The sequence below is a fragment of the Strongyloides ratti genome, assembly GCF_001040885.1.
Source record: "Strongyloides ratti genome assembly S_ratti_ED321, chromosome : 1".
NCBI lineage: Eukaryota > Metazoa > Nematoda > Chromadorea > Rhabditida > Strongyloididae > Strongyloides > Strongyloides ratti.
The window spans coordinates 4,703,470-4,724,015 of record NC_037307.1 but is presented as its reverse complement, the minus strand read 5'-3'; the positions used below and the strand labels follow the sequence as shown (position 1 = coordinate 4,724,015).

Genomic DNA, 20,546 nt, shown 5'->3' with positions numbered 1-20,546 from the left:
GAATATAGATAAGACATCAACATTTATAAGTTACTTTAATAATGTAACCTAGAAATAAATAAATTAATGTATATTTTTGGTTAAAGTTTACTAAAAATTACATTTTCTACAAACAATTAAATTTAACATAAAAAAAAGTTGTTTTTTTTTCCAAAAATTATTAATGATAAAGTATTTTATATACTATATTTAAAATAACATAAAATAAAACAAATTATAATTCTACAAAAAAATGAAAATAATTCATCTTGTTAATGATGACTTATTGTCAACAAAGAAATATAATTGTAGTGTGTATATAATGAATAATGTTAATATTCGCTTATTAAAGCCATAGCACTAAAAGAAATATTATTAAGTTTGTCTAATAGTGGTTTTAGCTCTTTTCCAGTATCCATTATAAATGTTGCTTCACTTGTTTCACCACAATTTCGTGGAAAACGTTGGGTAGAATCTAAAATATTTTTATATTAACAAACTATAGAGAGACAGTAATTGTTATATTTTAATATTTATATTTAAAACATGCACAGATATTTCATATATTAACATAAAAATATATTTTTATTTCATCGACCATAGAAATAATCTCGTTTGTATATTAATATGTGTAACCCGGTTGGTATAGTGGAATATAACACTACAACAAGGTAGGGAATAAAAGTAGAGACGGGCAAATCAGTGGTGACAAGAAGTACATTCGGAATTACATGCCAGTCTACAATGACTGAATTTATTCTGAGCGAAAGTCCCTGGGTCATTGAACTGAAAGAGTTGCAACGTAAGTGTTGATACGCGGCTTTAGAATTCATTTCACAGATGTGTTGTGTCATGAAGCACATCCGTGTGGAGCATTCATGTCTGGCGCCGTTGTCACCGAAAGCAAAGTGACGTACAAATCTAACAGCATAGGGCTCACTCTGTCGACCACTCTTTCTTTTTAACAATTTTTTTTTTAAAAGTTTTAAAAAATATTACTTACCAAATTCATATAAAATACCATCAACATTAACATAAGACATGAAATGATGTTCTACCTTATTCTCCTCAGGAACATCAGTCTCACCTTCTTTAGCACATTCTTCATGTGCTTCTGAAATAGCTGGATCATTAAATAAACTTTTTGATCTCTCATCCATTGGTAATTGTTTTGCCTTCTCCAACCATTGTGCAAAAGAACCTGTTCCTTTGTCAATTAATGGAGAGTTTGCTAAAGCATGAAAAAGAGCAAATGTTCCACAAGCATTTGAAATTTTTTGTTGCATAAAAAATACTTGATCTTCAGGATATACATTTTTACCTTCCTCAATCAATTTATTATATTTTTCAGATAAAATTTTATTACATAAATCGTAGTCTGGTAAGCAAACTATTAAAGCATGATGAGGTCTTGGTATAAATTCAATAAGACTTTCATCAAAACCATAAACATCTGTTACAGCTGCATTTTTGATACCAAGTCGCATTATAAACTAAAAAATTTTTATATTGGAAAATTTTTATAGATAACTTACTGATGATAACGTTTCCGGGTTAGATTCCAATGCAAGCCATGTTCCAACTTTTTCAGTATTTGCCATTATATTAAAAATATATACTTACTTTTTTCTTTTATAACAAAATATTGTAAAAAAAAAGTATGAAAATATTACATAATAGTATATATTCCCAATAGTTTTCTTTATAAGAATATTTAAATTTATATAAAAACAAAAAAAAATTACTTCAGAATTTTTTTTTCTTTTATTTTTAAATTACATAACAAAAGTAGTGTACCCAATTATAAAAAGTGCAAAATTTCAGTATGTGAAATAATAAAAATGCATTAGAAAATGAAACTTAAATCAGAAAAAAAAAATTGTATTATTTTAAAAAAACAGCCATTTGAATTTAATTTTATACAAATTTGAATAGATTATATCACTGAAAGCTTTGGTTTTCAAGTCAAATTATGGTTTGCCATGTATATAAATGAAAAATTTTATAATTACACTATTTACCTAATTCTAAATTTGTAATTTATCATTATGAAAATATATTTATTCTTTTTTATTCATTTTTATGGAGGATAAAAATTTCCGAATATCTAAAACAAAAATTCTATACTTTTAATTTTTTTTTTTCTTAGCATTTAATTTGAAAATATTGCATACATAATTAAGAATTTTTAATATAAATTATATTTTGTGACAATAATAATTTATATTTTGATGATGCAAAAAAATATAAGTGTTTCATATGGCATTTTTATAAGTATAATTTATAAAAGACATAATTTTATCCTAGATGTTGGTTAATTTTTTGTTGGTAAGAATTATAATTTATTTGTAAAAGAAATTTTTTTAATTTATTATTCAACTGATTATTATAAATATTAATTAAGAGTATAGTTAATATCTTTTAAAAAGACAAAATTTATATTTTGATAAACTTTCTAATCCCATTTATTCTTTTTCAAAAATATTATCCACTATGAAAATTTATAACTTCATAATAATATTGTTTTATATCATTTTTAAAATATTAATGCATTGTTAATTAATTAATAAAAAAATTCATAAGTCATTAAAATTTTACGTTATTACACTCATATTGTTATCATTATAATAACATATTGTTTCTAAGATGTTTTTGATCTAAGATTTTTAATGATTGATAATAAAAATTTTTTTCTATGATTTCATTCAAAATTCTATTAAGGCACTTCTGGCTATAATTTTATTTTAAAAAATATTATTATTTTAGGATATCTCCAAGTGTTTAGTAATCATTAGTCTGTAAAAGTATTACTAAACATGTTGTATATTTCAATATAATTAATAATAAAAATTCTACCCTATTAATTTTTCTTTATTTACCACAATTTTATTTACCCCATATTTTTGTTTATCCTCTAAGTATACCGATTTTTTAAGACAATTTTGTAAGCCATAAACTCAATAAAAATTTAAAAATATTCTTCTAAACTATTTCTATATATTATTATTATAAAAAAAATATTGTTAATTGTTTTAAATATAAACTTAGATTGACTGGTTAATAGATTAAATAAAAAGGCAAAATTTTTGTTTTCTATTCAGTTTTCATAAATATTTTTTTGCTTGTAATTAACCAATTAAAAAATGTAACCTTATTAAACGCAATTCACGTCTTTTTATGTAGTAAAAAAATTATAATTATAATGGGCTTCGAATAAATTCAGAATATGTTGAGAAATGTGAGTCATTTAGCCTAACCAGAAATGCTTCTGATTATATATCATAAACAAATTTAAAGAAAAAAGCATATCTTTTTTTTAAATGACAACATAAAATAACCTTTTAACATCTTTGATTTATTAATATATAAAATTGAAAAGTTTATAAAGGATATTAGCAAAAAAAAAAATGCAATTTTTTTTATTATATTATATTAGATATTTTATTAGAAGATGTCTTATTTTTTTTTTGTTTTAAAAAAAACAAGCTTTTTACATATATTTCATAATTTTTATTCATTTAATTATTTTGTCTTTGAATTTAATTAAAAATAATATTAAATATCTGTAACATTTTTCTTTTATAACTAATTTTTAATTTCAAAAGCTAAATTTTAAAAAATTATGAACTATAAAATATTATTTTTAATTTAGTAAGGAAAATTGTCAAAATGATTGTTCAATATAGTGTAAGATAAATGTTCTTAAGAATTTATTATTAAGTTTAAATTAATGTACCATTTTTAAAATAATGTTTTAATAGATTATTATATTCTTAACTTTATAACATTCCTTTAGTTAACTTTTTTTTTTACCTTTCTATATTTTTACTTTATAACTATAGAATAATATTTTTATTGAAGTACAACTGTAAAAACAATTTAAATAATAATTTTACTTTTTAATAATTATCTATAAAGATAATTAAAATAAAAGTTGCACAAATTCTCTTTTATTTAATGAATATATAAGCAATATCATTACATGATTCTACAGTAATTATTTAAACTTTTACTAAAAATAAAGTTTTATTCTAAATTTCTACTTTACTATGAAATAGATATTTTTTTAACCTATTTAAATAACAATAATTTTGTAAATGGCATATTTATTTTGATATAATCCAAAAAGATAAATTAGATATTGAATAACTTTGTACTTTTTTTTTAAAGTTATAATAAATATCCAACAATTCTTAGCAAATATTTATTTTTTATAATTATTATTTTATTGCTATAACATTGAAAGAATATTTGACGTTAAATACAGTATAAAATTTTATTCTTATTTCAAAATTTATAGATGCTCTCAATAAAAGATTGTTTTATTCCAATGTCATTTTTAATATTCAAAGTTGCATCCTTCAAATTGCATAAATAATGACATAAAATTTTTTTCTAAAATTTTTATGGAATAATATAATGATAATAATTAAAATATGAGCGTAAATTAAAATATCTACCTAACAACTTTTTTTTCAATATTATCTTTAAATTTTTTAAAATGATTTTTTATAGTAATAATATTTGAAAAAAAAAAAATACTAAATATATTAATAAACTTTGATATTTGGAACATTTATAAATGTATCATAACATGGTTTATTATTTACAATTGTGTTATAGATAATAAGTTATGATTGTTCTAACTTTCATGTTACAAGATCCCCTGAGACTCATTTATTTTAGGTACATATTCATGTGGGGTGATGATTTAGTATTACTTAACCATACTATAACTTTTTAGAAAGAACAAAAAATTTCTTATACTATTATTTACAATAGATTGAAGTTTTAATGTTTGTAAAAATAAGGCAAAAAATTTTTCAAATACTACTAAAAGTTTAAAAATCCATTAGTTTTTATCTCAATATAATATATATTTATTTATATATATTTTTTATTGATACATTAATGTAAATATTGTATCTATATAATTACCACACCTTTTGTTGTTATTTATCTAAAATTATCATTCTAACATCATTCATTTATATATTTGTATATTTTTATGTTTATTTATTTTAACTATTGGATTACAAAATTTTTAAACAATTTTTTGGTATATTTAAAAATAATATTAATAAGCGGAAAAAAAAATAGTTTTTAGACATTATGTTATTATGTCTATTGTTAAAAAAAACATCTTGTTATTCTTTTTTTTTAGTTTAGAAAATTTACAAAAAAAAAAATTATTTAAGATTTTGCCAAAAGTCATTTCATTTAAAACTAAACACTTTGGTGTCATGTATCAGGATTTTAATATATTCATTTAGTTAAAAGGAAAAGTTTATATTTGAAATTTGAGAGATTCAAACAATTTTTTTTTTCTATTATTTTGTACAATGACCAATGAATCTATAGTTCCAAAAGCATATTCTGATTATGATATGAGGTAAGTTGACATAAATTGTTATAATTAAAACTTTTAAAAACTATTTATTAACGTTATAGTAATATGTATGTATCGTAGTTTATTTTATATAATGAAAAAAAAAAAATTCAATTTTGTGAGAATTAATTAATTGAAAATAGTCACACAAGAAAATGAGATATTTAAAATTTTTAATTTCGTACCTTTAAATATGGCAATTGAAAATAAAATTATTCATTCCAATGAAAAAAATGAAGTTAAATTTTGGCTTTTTGGTTAATTTATTAAACATTTCACTTTAAATTATGTAATATTATATTTTTGTCAAATAAGTTACTTCATTTAAAAAATTTATGACAATTTAACAAAAAAAAAAAAAAATTTCTATTAATAATCTATTATTAATTTAAGAAAACATTTTTTTTATTCAATTATTATTGTTAAAAGGTGAAATTTAAATAACTCTATTCATTTCAATGAATGTAATTTGTAGTGCCTTAATCTTATTTACTTTAATTTATTCATATAATAGATAGTTTATATTTGAAGCCATTTGATATACTAATTTTAAAATATTTTACTTTATTTAAATCTTTATATATGCTTATTAATTTTGAAAGTTTCTCAAATAATTTATTTTTTTATAATTTTTTTTTATTAATTATAGTTTTGAATTGAAAAATACGTAAAACTTTAGATTTTAAAATGTGGATAATTATTTTATGATAAATTGTAGAAACAATTTATATATTTTTCTTACAATATAAAAAAATATACTGAAAGTTATAAGTGCTTTTAACTGTAGCATTATTTTTTGTTTATACATAATAAATATGGTAATATTTAAATGAGTGTTTATTTTATTCTTACAAAATAATACATTTTTATTTTTATTTTAATCAGCATATTTTAAAATAAAATATTTACTATAATAAATATATTAAGTTTATCATTCATTATAATATTTTCTTTTTATACAAAAATATAACAAAGAACAATTTAAAAATACTCATGTTACTAAAATAATTGTAATTATTGTTAAAGTTCACAAAAATGATTATAATATTTAAATAAATATATACTCTTCACATTTGCTTTTTTCTTATTTTTTCCGTTTACCAGCTAAAATATTCTCATGAGAATTTAGGTTGAAAAATATAAATGTAATGATTATTAGCTTTATCTCTAGAAGACTAGACATTTATTTATCTCATTATATGTAGTGCTAGAAGTTTTTAATTGAATATAATGTTGATTTTTATGACGCCATTTACATCTAAAATTTTGCTTTATTACCATGAAAAAAAAAAATTAACAAAGTAATAATGAAAAATTTTATTTATCTAAAACTATATTTTTATTTATTGTTTTTTTAATTTTTTTTTCTTTCTTTTAATCAAATCGTTAAATTAAACGAATTATGTTAATGAATAAATATAAAACTTTAAATAACAATATATTTGAGAATATTAAATTATTTTTATATGACTATAAAATACATTTATAGATAGTTAAAATATTTCAAAAATTATGAAAAAAAAAATTACTGAACTTTTTAAGTATTTTATAAAAATTTTTATTTTAAATTATTATTACAAAAATAAATTTATATATATCTTTATATGTAAATATTTACCAATTTTTTTTCTTAAATAAATTTTAAATTAAACTTTAACTGTAATTATAGTACATAATAAATACTTTAAATTACATTATATAACAATAAATAACTATACTATATTTATAACTATAAATTCAATTATATCATTTATCTAAAATTTATTTTTAATCATATATTTCATTTTCACGTTCAATGATACTGTATTAAGTTAATAATTATATAAAAAAAAAAGTTTACTCTCAATAGTCTATTGAAAAGAAAGAGATTAAGTTATAGTAATTGAAATTATCTGATAGTAAACTATTTCCTATAATATTTTATCATTTTTATTATAAAAATATAACATTTTTTAAAAATATTTATGCAATTGGAATATAATATAATATAATCTCTTGTGGGATAAGAAAAGTTTGTTTTTTTTATCTTTTTTATATTACACTTCATATTTTGTGAAATAAATTTTTTACAAATTTTTTTTTTCATTTTTACGTGAAATAATTACATTTCCTTGAGATACATAAATTGTTTAAAAAAAATTTTTTTCTCCATAATAGTGGTATCATTAATTCCAGATGGAGAAATGAATTTTATTTTATGATTTTATATATTTTACAAAATTATTAATAAGTTGTATAATATATTTTCTTTTAACAAAAAATATTGTATTCTTTTAATTAATTTATTCCCTAGAAAAATTTATTAATGATGCTTTCTGATGAAACAATATCTACAGCACCATCATCTTATAGTGTATCTAATGATACAAGTATTATATTACTTAGTGAACCAGGAATAATTCCATTTTTACCAAAGTAAGTATTAATATGAATATTTGAAGACTATTAAAAATTTGATTATTTATAAATTAAATAAATAGTTTTTAAAAGGTTAAATTTTTTTTTTGTTAATATTAAAAAATATATATATATAATTATTAAAATTTATATATAATATTAATTTATTTTTAGTGTCGTTAATTTTATAGCACCAAATGCAACAGAATGTGTTTGTCAAGATTTACAAATTCAAGATTATACATCAACATATGAATGGTTTAATTTCATTCTTATAATTTTAGCATTACCATCATTATCTGTATTTGGTGTTATAACAAATTTTATAAATTTATATATATATTCAAGACACAATATGCAAAACTCAGCCAATACATACCTTTTATTTCTTGGTTGTTCAGATTTTCTTGTTATTGTAACTGGACTTTTTATTTTTTGGATTGATTCTGCACGATCATATATACAACAATTGGCAAGAGGACCCTATACAACAGTATATACACTACCATTCGGGTATATGGCTCAGACATGCTCAATTTATTTTACTGTTGCTGCTGCTGTTGATTGTTATGTAAAAGTATGTTGGAAACGTTTTGCAGAAAAATATTGTACCGTTTCAACAGCTAGAAAAATTTGTGCATCTGTTGCTTTAGGTTCAATATTATATAATTCATTAAGATTTCCACAATTTAATTTGAGAAGTTGTTTACATACTGGTAGTCAGGTATTTTATTACGTAAAACAAAATATTTAATACATATAAATATATTTTTTTTTAGGAAATTGTTATTGAAATTTGTCCAACCACTTTATTTTTTACAATAAATACAATATACAATATATATATGTATATGGTGTTAATGACACTTTTACCATTTATGCTTCTTTTAGTATTAAATGCATTTATTGTTGTAAAACAAAGTATAAAAAATAATAATGAACAAATTCGAAGAATATCCACTTCTGAAGATGTGTTAAGTGCCAATTCTAGTAATCAAACAACTACAATAGTTAATACAAAATCAGAAAAAAAACAAAATGCCGGGGATGATACTGTTACAATGATAATGGTTGTTGTTCTATTTTTATGTTGTAATACATTAGCATTAATAGTTAATTTAATAGAGACATTCTTTGAGCCTGATCCACTTTTACTCAATTTTTTATCTGATGCCTCTAATTTTCTTGTTATTTTTAACTCATCAGTCAATTGTGTTATTTATATTATTTTCAATAAGGAATATCGTGAAGAATTTATAAATCTTTTTTCAAATTTTAACAAATTATGTTGTAAAAAGTCATCATGTAATGAATGTTCCTCTGATAATATAATTATTAAAGATACAAAATTAATACTTAATAAAGAGATACCATCAAATGAAGAAAAATCAGAAGTTTCTTCACCTATTTGGAAATTACAAACGTTATCTAATGATTTAATTCAAAATAACTATAACATTTATAATAATAATAAATGGAATGAAGAGATAGCAAAAAAATCTAAATATACATCTTATAATCCTCAGAATTATGAATTTCTTTTGGTGGATAATGACTTTGAAGCTGACAGTGGATTAGGAGGAGATTCAAATGGAGAATTACAAAACCATTCAGAATTATATTTAAAATCTATGACAAATCAAACATTTTCACAAAATCATTCTATATCATTACCAATAACAGCATTTTCAAACAGTTCCCATCACTACATTCGACATCCACTAAATAGATCCTACAAAATTGAAGATTTTTCAAAGAAAAAAAACACACCAACACATTCAGAGTATAATGAAAACAAATCAAATCATAGGGTCATTTCAGTAGCAATGACTTCATTGTGAAAACATATCGTCGTCCAAAATATAAAGAGAAAAATTTAATCTACTAACTAATAACAATAATTTTTCTCATAAAATTTTTTTAAAATGATAAGAAATTATCAAATATATAAAAATTTTTTGAGTAAAAAAAAATATAATTGTAAACTACCATATAAATATAAAACAAACTATTTATTATCTTACTTAATATTGAAAAAAAAATTTTTTTTTTTATTTTTAGCTAGATGTATAAATTATTAAATTTATTTTTTTTTATAATTCAATAATTTTTAATAGAAATTAGTTTGGGAATCGTGTGAATTCTAAATAAAGTTTTTAAATAATTGTGTATACTATACTCCAAATACTTTGAAAATACTGCAACTCCCTACTTTTTTATATTATAAATTATTTAGCTAAAATTATATTACTTTAAAAATTAATTTTTTTAATTCATAGTTGTTTTTTTCTGTTTAATATTAATAAATATATTTTTACTTTAAATTTATATAAAAATTTTATGATTGCTGTTTTTTTCTTTTTATATTCTTTTTAGTGTTATCCTTTCACAAATTGTTTTTTTTTTTTAGATAAATGTGTAATTTTTTTAGAATACTAATGTTTTGAATGGTATAATCAATATACAAAATGATGAAGGTAACATTATACTAATTTTTATATTTAAATTTTTAGAATCCCTTAAATGAACATTTAATGAATCAAACATTAAACATTAACTTATCTAATTTAAAACAACCTTTGGGAGGATGTGCTTCATGTCAACTATGTGAAACAACTCAAAGGAGAAGAATAAAATCTGAAAATAATGTATCTATAGTTGAAGATAACTTTATTGATGTTCTTGATTTTTCAAAATTTGATGGTATTAATAATATAAATAAATTAACATCAATAAATACTAAGTTATTACCTTCATTATGGTTTGGAGACTTTAGATATGTCTTTAGACATGCATTAAATCACAATTATCCTTCTGTCATGGAAAAGGTAATAATGTCAAAAAGAGTTTGTACGATGATGGAAAAAGAAGTCTTTCGAACTAATTCAACTTTAGCAATTATGAAAAATAAAGCTTTAAATTATTTTTATGAAATGAAAGCATCTCTTTCTAAATTTATTTGCCGTTGTTGTGCTTATGGTTTGTATAAAGTTTTTAGAAAATTAATGAAAAGTTTACTTGTTTGTCCCCGACAAATGCAAAAAATAAAAGAGGCAGAAAAAACGGGAATACCAATTATATATTTACCCTTACATAGAAGTCATTTAGATTATCTTCTTATTACTTGGATTGTTTGGCATTGGGATATTAGACTTCCTCATATAGCCTCTGGAGATAATTTAAATTTAACAGGATTTGGATGGTTATTAAGAGCTACAGGGGCATTTTTTATTAGAAGAAAAATTAATCCTGAAGATTGTGGAGGAAATGATGCTTTATATAGAGCTGTATTACATAGTTATATGACAGAAATTTTAAAATCAGGTATGTCATTAGAATTTTTTTTGGAAGGAACTCGAAGTAGATTTGGAAAATCACTATTACCTAAAAATGGATTAATTTCAAATATTTATGAATCAGTTACAGAAGGATGTGTAAAAGATGTTTATTTAGTTCCTGTTAGTTATTCATATGATCAAACAGTTGAAGGTATTTTTATGGATGAATTAATGGGTCATAAGAAAAAAAAGGAAAGCATTATTGGTGTATTTATTGGTCTTTGGAACGCATTAAAATTAAGACAACAATGTGGAAATGTTAGAGTTACATTTGGTACACCAACATTATTATCTGACTACCTAAGTGCCATGAAAAATAGTATAGAAGAAAGTATTGAATTAAATTATCCTGCAACACCTAATTCTTATCGTGAATTACTTCCATGGCATGATGTTAATACACCTCATAGATCTATTATTCGAGCAATTGGATATCATGTTTTGTATGATGCTACTTTTCAATCATCAATTTCTATTACATCATTAATATCTTCCATTATTTTATGTCAATATAGAAATGGTACTAAAATGTCTAGTCTTAAAAAAACATTATTAGAATTAGCTGATGATATAACAAATAAAGGATTTGATATTGTTGGTTATGAACCTAATAATCAGTTTTCTTATAAACTTATAAAAGAAGCTTTCAATCCTTTTGAAAAATATGTAAATTTTACAGGAGATTGTGATACAGATATAGAAAATTGTGATATTAATATAAAACAACTAAAACCAGCTTATATAGAATTAGCATATCATAAAAATGGAATTGTTCATATTTTTATGATAGAATCAGCTTTAGCTTTAGCCTACGTTTCATCACCTTTAGGTACTTCAAAAAATGATATTATTAATGTTGCTTTAATTATTTGTTCAACATTACGATTTGAAGCAATCTTTTGCAAACCATGCGAAAATTTACGCAAAAAAGTTGAGAAGATATATGAAGAATTTATTTCAATGGAAGCTGATGATTCTTTTGTTACACAAAAAATAATTTACTGTTCCAATATATTAAGACCATTCTTACAAACATTATATATTGTTTTGAATAACTTGTTTACTGAAAACCACACTGATAATCAAACAGATTCTTCATTTATAAGAATGTTCCTGAGTAAAACAGATATAACTTGCCCATTTGATATTTTCCAAGAGTCGTTAAATTCTGATTCAATTCACAACTCTCTTAAACTTTTAAGATCTAAAGAAATCATTTTACCATCTCAATTTGTAATTAATAAAAAAGAAGATGGATTGAATTTACTACGTTTTCTTGAATTTATTTTAAATAGTAGAGATCATGTATAAAAAAATTTTAGTTTTTTTTTTTTGTTTTACTGTGATATTCTTAAATAAAAGATTTATATGAACAATTCAAAAACGAATTATCAAAAGGTTTTTAACATTGTGTACATATTATTAACAAAAAGATAAAGAAATGTTGGTCTTTTACAATAAATCAAAAATATAATTTTAGTTTTTGGAATCTTGACGTGATGATAATTTTTCAGGAAGGACAATTCTTGGTTTTACCATTGAACCAGTCTTATTAGATGAGTCCTTGTGAACTTCATATCTTATCGATTCATTGTCAGGAATTTCGAGTTTTTCCTTCAAAATTTGTCCAATACGTAAGTTTATATCATCACGAGAAGCATCACGAGTCCAAAGAGAGACTTTATCACCCTTTTGTCTAATATTAACAACAGCACCACAAATATAAGGCCCGTAATTTTCAAATTGTTCTCCAATGATTGCCATCATTAATTCAATCCAATAATGATCAAGCTTAGCTGCTCGTTTACTTTTATCAACAACAACTAACCAACGTCCACCTTTAACATTATTAGCATCTTCCCACATTGGTTTAATGCCTTCTTTAAAAAGATAGTAATCACTGCCCCAGTTTAAACCACTTGCTAACTGAATGTGATGATAAAGTCTACAAACGCAATATTGATTACATCCACTAAATCAAAAGAAAAAAAGCTAAAAACTTACGCCCAAAAGTCTTCAACAGTATCAAAAGTTGAAACCATCTTAAGACAATCTTCCCACTCCTTATTTCTATCACCTTTAAGGTACCAAAGGCACCATCTAGAAGTAAGCTTATGTTTTCCATTAGAAATAGAAACTTCAGTAGGAAGTTTTACTTCTTGGTTCTGTTTAGCCGTAGCGACATCTGAGTTATTATCAACCATTATTTAAAAAATTATAAAATATTCGTTCGTTACTCTAAAAAAAATTAATAATAAATAATAATAATAAATAATATGAAAAATATTTTCAAAAAAAAAGAAAAAAAAAAATTAAATAAAGTTGATACAACAGATGCATGTGTAATATGACACAACTCGCGCCATTATTTTACAACAAATTTCAAAATTACAATTATCAATACTCATCAAAATCATTGAAAAATGTTGGCGTACATAGATAAACGACATATGATCGCGATTTATTTAAGAAAACTATATATAAATTAAATAAATTGTAATTTAAAATTGTAATGTAAATAAAATTAACAAATACAATAACTAAAATCTCTATATAACAAATATTGAAAAATACATTAAGATGACAAAGAAATAGAATAAAAACAATTTAATAATTTACCAATGTACCATATAAAAAAAATGTTTTTGTTTTAATATAAAACAATCAAGGCCTCAAAGACAAAATGGTAAATTACATCTTTTCTCAAATTTTCTTTTTAGGAGTCAGAGAAAACTCAGTGATAATAATATTCAATATCCATTAAATAATATAAAATAAAAAAAAAATCAATTCATTATTTAAGGTTATTACAACCTTATAGTTGACGTGTAAAAGTAATTTTATTATTTAATATTATGTACTGACGAAATAGAGAAACAGAAATATTAAAACAATTGCAAAGCACTGAAAATGAATATTTATATTGAATTATATATAAAACATCAACAATAAAACAAAATTACAACAAATATTTAATTGTCCTTTACAATCGTTATTCCGTAATCCTTTAATATGTTATCATCTAATTCTACAGGTGAATCAGTCATACTACATCTTCCACCTTTACTTTTTGGAAAAGCAATGACATCTTTTATTGAAACATTTGAATCTCCTTTACCAACGAGTAAAGTAATATAACGATCCAATCCTAATGCAAATCCACCATGTGGTGGTGCACCACATTCCAATGCCTCAACAAAATATTTCATTTCATCAGATGGTTCTTTTAATATATTTTCAAAAACATGTTTTTGAAGTGACCCATCATGAATTCGAATGCTACCACCACCAACTTCTACTCCATTAATAACTAAATCATAATGTAATGCTTTTATTGATAACAAATCTTCCATATTTTCCAACTTTTCAAGATCCTTTTCTTTAGGAGCTGTAAATGGATGATGACATGACAAATACTTGCCTTCTTCCTTTATAAAAAGTGGAAAATCAACAATCCAACATATCTCAAATTTTCCACCTTTTCTTAAACCAGCTGCTTCACCCATGTAATTTCTTAATTGTCCTAATGTCCATTTTACGGAATTTTCACTGTTACCCCAACTAACAACAAGTATATCATCATCTTTTATGTCAAATTTATTAACAAGTTTTTCTTTTATTCCTTCCCTGATCCATGAACTCTTTGTCATTTTAAAAAGTTCAAAATTTTGACAATTCTCATTATTTTCCATAATCTTCTTCCATTTCTTTTTTTCTGATGTTGATATATGGGAGAAACAGTTACGAGCAACAAAACATTGTACAAAATTAAATTTAAAAATATCTTTTAGTAAACAACTTATGTCATTTATAATCCATGGAATACGTAAATCAGGCTTATCACTTCCGTATTTTTCCATTACATAATCATATGAAAACTGTTTAAAATTTTTTTTAGGTTTTAATTCCTCCATACTTTCTGGCCATGATGAAATTATCATATCTTCAATTAATTCCATGATCATCTCTTGATTTGTATATGATAATTCAATATCGATTTGTGTGAATTCAGGTTGTCTATCTAATTTAGCGCCTTCATCTCTATAGCATCGTGCTATTTGAAAATATTTATCAATACTTCCAACCATTAATAATTGTTTAAATTGTTGTGGACTTTGTGGAAGAGAATAAAATTTTCCTTTATTTAAACCTCCTGCTGGTACAACAAATTCTTTTGCGCCACCTGGTGTTTTTCGAAATAATGTTGGTGTTTCAATTTCAACAAATGCTGCCTCTTCTGTCAAAAATCTTCGAACTTTATTTGTAACTGAACTTCGTAATCGAAGATTGTTTTGCATATATTGAGATCGTATATCTAAGTAACGATATCTCCATTTTGTTAGATCTTGATTATTATTTTTTAAATTTATAGGTAAAATTTTAGGAGCACAATTTAGTATGTCCAAATTTTGAACAGATACCTCAATTTCACCAGTATCCATTGATTTATTTCTTTCATTTTTTCGATCTTTTACAATTCCTACGACAGAAAGACATGATTCTAAAGTAATATTTTTTACAATCTCTTTTAACTCTTTATTTTCATCATCAATTTGTAATTGAGTCATTCCATATGCATCTTTTAAAACAACAAATTTATCCATTCTTTTATATGCAACCCATCCATAAAGTGAAACAATTTTTCCTTCATCTTTTAAACGTAATTCTCCACAATTATGGCTCCTTAAAGAATATCGATTGATAGAAGAGGATAAACGTTTTAATGAATGAAACATTTTTTTAAGAAAATATTTATTATTTACATTAAAAAAATTTTGATGGAGGAAATTTTTCTTATTTGGAACATTTTACTTTTTAATATTATTTGGAAAAATGTTTAAGAACAATATAATTTTTTTTTAATAATTAAGACAAAAAGTTTACAATTTTTTTTAAAAGAAATAAAAGTTTAAATTAAATAGTATATTCAGTAATGCAAAAAAGTTGAAACATCATTAAATTTACAAGTATCTTAATATTTTGAATAAAAGAAAATAAACTTAATTAATGATATGTTGAAAAACAAAGTTTTTATCAAATGTTATCTTTTTAAAATAAATATAAAATTATCTTTTCTTTATTATTAACTAAAAAAATAAACGAATATTTAATTAAAAGCATATTTTTTGTTATCTTTTTTATCTTTTATACAGATATTATAAACATATGTTTGCTTGTTCTTTATGCTATTAGTATAAATAAAAATCATTTTATTTTTAAACAAAAAAATTTATATAATTAAACATGGTTTTGTGTGTTTTTAAATTTTAAAACTCTACAGAAAAAAGTTAAAATGATAGAAAATGTTTTTTAACTTATATTTCAAAATTGAAATGTCTTTTTTTCTGGGGATTTTAGTTTATTCAAAAAGTTAGTTTATAAAGTTATAATTATGTTAAATAAATTATTTAAAGACAAAGTTGTGATTGATACAAGGTACAGAAACCATTAGAATTAACAAAACGAATCTTCTATTGTTAACCGAATTACAAAAAAGGAGAAAACATAATAAAATAGTATACTAATCAAATAGAAACAAAAAATATGTCATAGGGAAAGTTTTTTTTTAATTTTTGAAAAATGACTGTACCCTTCGTTATCAATGCATTATCTTATCTTAGAAAAGTTTGTAAAAAAATTAAAAAAAAAGAAGAAAATGTTTTACATCTCATTTAAATTTATTTATTTATATTAGGATTAAAATTATTAAAATAATTATCCAGAACGTGGGATGATGTAATGTCCAATTAAAGTAACCAAAGGGTTTGGATAAGAATTCTTAGGGAAATTTCCATTTGGACCAGCAAGATCAACATGAGTGTATTTTAATGGTTGATTATCTGTTGAACCATGGTCAACAATTAATGATCCTCTCATTAAGAAGCAAGCAGCTCCTTGATGTCCACGCTTGGGTGAGTGTTTAGTAGAAAGTTGACAAATATCTGCACCTTCAAATTCACTATCATGTGTATGGAAATCTTCAGGTTGAATACGTGAAATCTCTAAAGGTTGACCATACTCATCACCTGTCTCTTGTAATTTTCTTGATGCTCCACTTTTTGCAGCAGGGCCATTATCCATGACGGCAGCATACTCACCATAACACATCATTTCGTGTCCAGTAAGTGTAGCAAATGTGAAGATATGAGGATTTACTTCATTGATTGCTTTTTCTCTCATTTCAGTAAGTGGATCCAACATAGCTAATCTACCTTCAGCATCTGTATTGTATATATGAATTCTTTTACCACTTCTAGCTGTAAGAATTTCATCGCAAGAATAGGCATTAGAACCTACACTATTTCTAACCATACACATGTACCCAACAACTTTGATATTTTTTGGACGAAGTAAATTTAAAGCTGCAAAGAAACCAGCTACATTGGCTGCTCCAGTCTTATCTCTACACATGCCTTTCATGTTTGCTCCAGTTTTAATATTAAGACCACCGGTATCAATAGTAACTCCTTTTCCAACAAACATAAGGGTTTCTTTTGCCTGTCCATTTGGTTCATCGTTATCATACTCTAACCAAATCAAACGAGCACGATGTTCTGGTACATCATTTGCACAGCGATTAACAGCAGCCATACATGGATAATTCTTCTTTATTACTTCCATATCAGATTCAACTTTAACTTTTACAGCAGAATCAGATCCACCAAAAAGTTTGTCAACATACTCAGCAGCTTTAGCAGGTGTCATTCTTTGTGGATCACTATCACCAATATCATTACAAACAGACATTGAATATCCAAATGCCAGAATAATATTATGTAATTGTTCAGTGGTAAGTTGTTTATTTCCAATAAAAGATAATTCTTCTAACTTAGCTTTGAAGTTACCCTCTAGAGTGTCTCTTATATTTAAAGGTGTATAAAGACCATTTATAGCTCCTAGAGCTGATATAATTTCAGAACGTGGAAATTCATCATATGGTATAGTGGTAAATAAAGGTTTTTTCATTCCAGCATCCATAGCAAGTTTTATAGCATTTAATCCGGCAGTTTTAAACTTGCGGACATCTTCGAAATCTTTTGAAACAGATCCAGTTGCTGAATAAATTAAACGTCCAGATGGAATAATTTCCTTATCAACAATAATCAAATTTGCCTGAGACTTTTCAAATCCTGTATGATGTTGCGAAAATTCTTCAATTGGTTTAGCTAAGGCAGCCAATTTTGGAAATTTACTTATTTCCTTAGAAGAATGAGATACAACAATTACTCCATCATATTTTGAATCATTGATTTCTTTTCCATAAGCAAGTTGAGTAGATAGTAAACTTAAAAAAAAAAAAATAAGATTAAAAAAAAAATTAAATAATAAACCTACGAATTTAATGAAAGCATCCTTTTTCCGATTATTTGAGTGGAACAATAGTTTGACGAGAGATGTAAAAATCTCCTCTATAAAAATAAACAAATATTAGAATAATATAAATTTTATCAAATGACCAACCATTTTAAATATATCGTTTTTACTAAACAAAAAAATAGCAAAACATTAACTAGCTAATTATCTAATAAATGGCCTAACAAATTATATATAAATAATTAATAAACTTAGGTAAGAACGTTTTTCCTATCAAGAGACGACTAAAAAAATTCAACATATCGTACCTATAAGTGTCGTCCATTTAGTTATTAACTATGTGTATACTACTATATATCGATAACAAAAAAAATTTAATAAGTTAGATAGTACAAGTAGAAAGTTTTGTTGTTGGCTTAAATCAATGAAATAGACACTGCTATGAAATAAAAATCTTTTTAAAATGTTTATGTTTTCAGTATTTATAAAATAACAAGCTTTTATTGAAAAAAAAAAAATAGACCTACAAGGAATATGCGTTAAATGTCGAAATATTATTCTTGTGATTTTAATATATTTATTAAACATTATAATAAATTTTGCATGAAAAATTTTAATATAATGCTATATAGTTCTATGTACAAAAATCGATGTTATGAAAATTTTGTAAAATAATTATTCTAAAATAAATATTACGTAATTAGGAGAAGTTGTGGAGAGAAGTTTAATTTGTCATTTTTTTTTTTTCGTCTTGACAAAGGCCGTCATATAATAATTTAAGAGATATTACATACTAAACACATTATACTTGCACATAGTAGTACGAAGTTTTACCAAAATTTTCTGTTGACTTTTATCATTTTTTTAAATATAAATCATTGTATTAATCTATGAACAATAAAATCATCAAATTTTTATATAGGTTATAAGTACTACATAGATTATATAAGTTTAAGTAACCATTTATAAAAAAAAGTTTTTTTTGTCAACAAATGATTTAGATATAATCGGATAAATTTTATGTGTGATTGCAATATTTTGGTGAAAATTTAAATTATTACAGTTTATGAATGAAAAATAAGAATTCTGGGTATTTCTAGTAAATTAGAGGTTTGAGTAATACAAGCCATCTAGTCACGCCATATAAATTAACAAATTTTAAAAAAAAATTTAAAAAAGAAATCAAACAAATTTAATATAACAACAATAAGTAAACATTAAAATTCTTGAATCTGAATAACAGGAATTAAATCATGAATAACAGAATATGGAAATGAAATAACACGTCTGTATGGTTTATATGTTTTTCCATTAACAACTTTAGAAGCGAATTTAGATTCTGAATCTATCTCTGAATAAACAGGGTAGTCAAAATATGGGTATTGTTTAACAATATCAAATATATACTTTTCTTCCGTATTTGCATATATGACATTTGAATCATTTCCCTTGCCACCATCATTTTCATTGATGTAAATTTTTAAGAAAGATACCAAATATATATCTTTAAATGTTCTTATCTTATCAGTTTCAGAAACTAAATTTTGAAGACTAGATACAGCCAATTGTTGAGGCATATTTAACCATCTTTCATTAAAATATAATCCTAAGCTTTTGTCATGATTTTTTATAACATTAAGAAATTTTTCTTTCATTCCTTCTTTTATCAAGGTTCCTTTTGACGTCAACTTTAAATGAATAAAATCTTTAACTTTTTTAACAATGTCATCTTCAGTTGACAAATTTAAAATAGTAGAAAAAGCAAATACCATCTCAGTGTCTTCTTCATCAGTCACAGCTTCTTCTGCTAATTCAATAACATGACCATAATCTTTACAATTTTTTGTAATATGCTTTGCTAGTTCTTCAATATTTAAATAATTGCTATTAATAAAAATCTAGAAATATTAATAATAAAAAATTAAACAAAATACCTGCGTCAACAAATTATTTATGCCAATTACATTATTTTCTTCAATAGGATAAGCTTCAAATTCAAAATTTAATGTTTCTCCTGTATTGTCATTCATAAGAGGACCATCGTCACTACTTTCAGAATCACTGCGGTTTTTCGGCATTTCTAATACTCTTTTTGTAAAAAGAAGTTTTATTTAAAAAAATTTATATCT

The 20,546-nt window shown here is 23.1% G+C and overlaps 7 protein-coding genes across 7 annotated transcripts; 2 read left to right on the top strand and 5 right to left on the bottom strand.

Annotated features, from left to right (window-relative positions):
• Positions 1-311: 311 nt before the first annotated feature.
• SRAE_1000152700 (Ubiquitin carboxyl-terminal hydrolase) lies at positions 312-1,580 on the bottom strand (the record flags this gene model as incomplete). Its single annotated transcript, XM_024648494.1, has 3 exons — positions 312-454; positions 983-1,472; positions 1,515-1,580. 3 exons carry the CDS (start codon positions 1,578-1,580, stop codon positions 312-314), a joined length of 699 nt encoding a protein of 232 aa, XP_024502466.1.
• A 6,096-nt stretch (positions 1,581-7,676) lies between these two features.
• SRAE_1000152600 (FMRFamide receptor) lies at positions 7,677-9,606 on the top strand (the record flags this gene model as incomplete). The annotated part of the gene is made up of 3 exons (XM_024648493.1): positions 7,677-7,783; positions 7,940-8,489; positions 8,545-9,606. The coding sequence occupies 3 exons, from the start codon at positions 7,677-7,679 to the stop codon at positions 9,604-9,606; spliced, it is 1,719 nt and encodes a 572-aa protein (XP_024502465.1).
• Positions 9,607-10,233: 627 nt separating this feature from the next.
• SRAE_1000152500 (BcDNA.GH07066) lies at positions 10,234-12,414 on the top strand (the record flags this gene model as incomplete). Its single annotated transcript, XM_024648492.1, has 2 exons — positions 10,234-10,242; positions 10,279-12,414. The coding sequence occupies 2 exons, from the start codon at positions 10,234-10,236 to the stop codon at positions 12,412-12,414; spliced, it is 2,145 nt and encodes a 714-aa protein (XP_024502464.1).
• Positions 12,415-12,579: 165 nt separating this feature from the next.
• On the bottom strand, positions 12,580-13,307 carry SRAE_1000152400 (Translation Initiation factor eIF-4e family and Translation Initiation factor eIF-4e-like domain-containing protein; the record flags this gene model as incomplete). Its single annotated transcript, XM_024648491.1, has 2 exons — positions 12,580-13,048; positions 13,108-13,307. 2 exons carry the CDS (start codon positions 13,305-13,307, stop codon positions 12,580-12,582), a joined length of 669 nt encoding a protein of 222 aa, XP_024502463.1.
• Positions 13,308-14,075: 768 nt separating this feature from the next.
• SRAE_1000152300 (Aspartate--tRNA ligase, mitochondrial) lies at positions 14,076-15,839 on the bottom strand (the record flags this gene model as incomplete). The annotated part of the gene is made up of 1 exon (XM_024648490.1): positions 14,076-15,839. One exon carries the CDS (start codon positions 15,837-15,839, stop codon positions 14,076-14,078), a length of 1,764 nt encoding a protein of 587 aa, XP_024502462.1.
• Positions 15,840-16,818: 979 nt separating this feature from the next.
• SRAE_1000152200 (Dipeptidase B) lies at positions 16,819-18,742 on the bottom strand (the record flags this gene model as incomplete). Its single annotated transcript, XM_024648489.1, has 4 exons — positions 16,819-18,388; positions 18,439-18,512; positions 18,565-18,586; positions 18,726-18,742. The coding sequence occupies 4 exons, from the start codon at positions 18,740-18,742 to the stop codon at positions 16,819-16,821; spliced, it is 1,683 nt and encodes a 560-aa protein (XP_024502461.1).
• Positions 18,743-19,634: 892 nt separating this feature from the next.
• SRAE_1000152100 (BRCA2 and CDKN1A-interacting protein) lies at positions 19,635-20,495 on the bottom strand (the record flags this gene model as incomplete). The annotated part of the gene is made up of 2 exons (XM_024648488.1): positions 19,635-20,315; positions 20,352-20,495. The coding sequence occupies 2 exons, from the start codon at positions 20,493-20,495 to the stop codon at positions 19,635-19,637; spliced, it is 825 nt and encodes a 274-aa protein (XP_024502460.1).
• Between the last annotated feature and the right edge of the window lie 51 nt (positions 20,496-20,546).